This window comes from Monoraphidium neglectum, assembly GCF_000611645.1.
Source record: "Monoraphidium neglectum strain SAG 48.87 unplaced genomic scaffold scaffold01791, whole genome shotgun sequence".
Lineage (NCBI taxonomy): Eukaryota > Viridiplantae > Chlorophyta > Chlorophyceae > Sphaeropleales > Selenastraceae > Monoraphidium > Monoraphidium neglectum.
Genome location: NW_014011837.1, coordinates 10,728 through 12,676, shown reverse-complemented (window position 1 = coordinate 12,676; position 1,949 = coordinate 10,728). Strand labels below are relative to the sequence as shown.

General features: G+C 70.8%; 1 protein-coding gene across 1 annotated transcript in view; it reads left to right on the top strand.

Moving 5' to 3' along the window:
* Nucleotides 1-320: 320 nt before the first annotated feature.
* The window catches only part of MNEG_9019 (glycerol-3-phosphate dehydrogenase), a gene marked incomplete at both ends in the record, with an annotated part of 2,917 nt that continues 1,288 nt past the window's right edge, over nucleotides 321-1,949 (top strand). Inside the window, 4 exons of the mRNA XM_014042511.1 lie at nucleotides 321-344; nucleotides 751-894; nucleotides 1,219-1,377; nucleotides 1,647-1,871. Of these exons, the coding sequence (XP_013897965.1) occupies nucleotides 321-344; nucleotides 751-894; nucleotides 1,219-1,377; nucleotides 1,647-1,871 (552 nt within the window). The remainder of the gene's footprint in view (nucleotides 345-750; nucleotides 895-1,218; nucleotides 1,378-1,646; nucleotides 1,872-1,949) is intronic.

Here is a 1,949-nt window from a genome sequence, read left to right as displayed (position 1 = left end):
GGGGTGCGAGGTGGGACCGTGCTGCCTGCCGGCTTGCACACCCAGGCTGCCACGCCCACTCATCCCCTCGCCCGTCTGCAGGCAGCGCTGAACCCTTCGCCGTAAGCTGAGCCCTGAACTTGTCCTCCCCTAGCTCTGCTGAGCAGCGGCCCCTTGACCCCCGCTGCCTATCATCATTGGCTGACCTGCCTCGGCCCTTCCACCTTGCACTTTTTCCACCCTGCCAGCTGACGGACCACCCCGCGGCCACTGGCGCCGAGGTGGACTTCATTCTGGAGGCGCTCTCAGACTTCCTCAGCATAAAGGTGTGCTGCACGGCCATGAGCCAATCGACACCCACGCGGGTTTTTTGGGGGGGGGGGGGGGCTGGGGTCCATGTGCAGCAGACCCCCGCAACCCCCTGGCGGCTGCACCCAGCTGCGCGCCGGGGCCGCGCGGCCGGCGGCGCGGGGCCGGGCGGCGTGCGAGCGGCTCCAGGGCGCCGGGGAGGCGGTCCCGGCTGCCCCGTCGGCGCCTCAGGTGCCAAGGACAGATGCACCCTCCCCAACCCCCTGGTCGCGCCCGGCTGCCACCCCACCCATGCGCGCCACCTCACCTCTCACCCGTCGCTGAGCCACCGTCCAGTCCCCTTGTGAGCCGTCCTGCCGGCTCCGCCAGCGTCTTTTGGAGAAGCAGAGATATGACACCACCACCAGCACCACCACCACCACCACCACCCCCACCCCCCACCATGATATATAATTCAAAAAGGTGCGGCGCCAGGACGTCCTGTCCACCTGGAGTGGCATCCGCCCCCTGGCGGCCGACCCCACCAAGCAGCAGCAGCAGGAGGGCGCCACCTCGTCCATAGTGCGCGACCACGTCATCTTCCAGGACGCGGACGGCCTGGTGACGGTGGGTTACGCCGGGGCCGGGTGACGGCGGGGTTCTGGGTGGCGTCTGGGTAACTGGGGGTCAAAGAGGTTGAGCGGGTGAATGGGCGCAGGGTGGGCTGCTCAGGTGCTGGAATGGGGCGGGGCGGCTGCAGGGCGCGTCGTTTCGCGTATGGTGAGGACTCACCAGCGCGCCGCAAGTTTATGACTCATGCGGCCACCGCCCTCCGCCCTCTGAGCGGGGCGCGCCACTCCTCATCTTGCGCATCTGCGAGCATCTCGCCCCCTCACCCTTACCGTAACGCGCGTGCCTCACCCGCGGCGTCACCTGGCGGTGGCCGGCCAGGTGACCGGCGGGAAGTGGACCACGTACCGCCGGATGGCGCAGGACGTGGTGGACACGCTGGTGACGTCCGGCCGCCTGCCGGCCACGCAGCGGCCCTGCGCCACTTCTGGGCTGCGGCTGCTGGGGGCTCGCGAGTACCACGCCCACACGCACGCAGAGGTGTGTGTGTTTGAGGGAGGGTATGCAAACCGTTGAGCGCAGGGATTGGGATGCAGCCGCGAGTGCTCTCCGTGGCGCCGCGGCCGCGGAGAGTGGGCAGCATCCCCAGCCCTGCGCCCGGCAGCTCTTGGGCCCACTCTGTTCTTCCTCGGACGCGGTTGGCGCCCTTGTTGCCCCTTTCCGTGCCTCATTACCGCGCCCCGCCCTGCACAACGCAACCCTTACCCGCATCCCCTAACCCACACCCCCACCCCCATCTCAACCGCCAGGTCGCCCAGCGCAGCAGCGACCTTGCGTCCGCCCCGCCGCTGTCCGGCTCCCCCGCCCCGCGCCGCGCGCTGTCGCCCGCCCGCGCGCGCCACCTGGCGGCCGCCTATGGCGACAAGGCCTTTGACGTCCTGGAGCTGGTCAAGTGGAGCGACGGCGCGCTGGCCGCGCCGCTCGCGCCGGGGCTGCCCTACATAGAGGCGGAGGTGCTGCACGCGTGCCGCCAGGTCAGCGGACGCGCCCGCGCCGGGCGCGCGCAGCCGGCGCAGGCTTGGGGGCACAGGAGGCTCGGCGCCGCCTGTGCC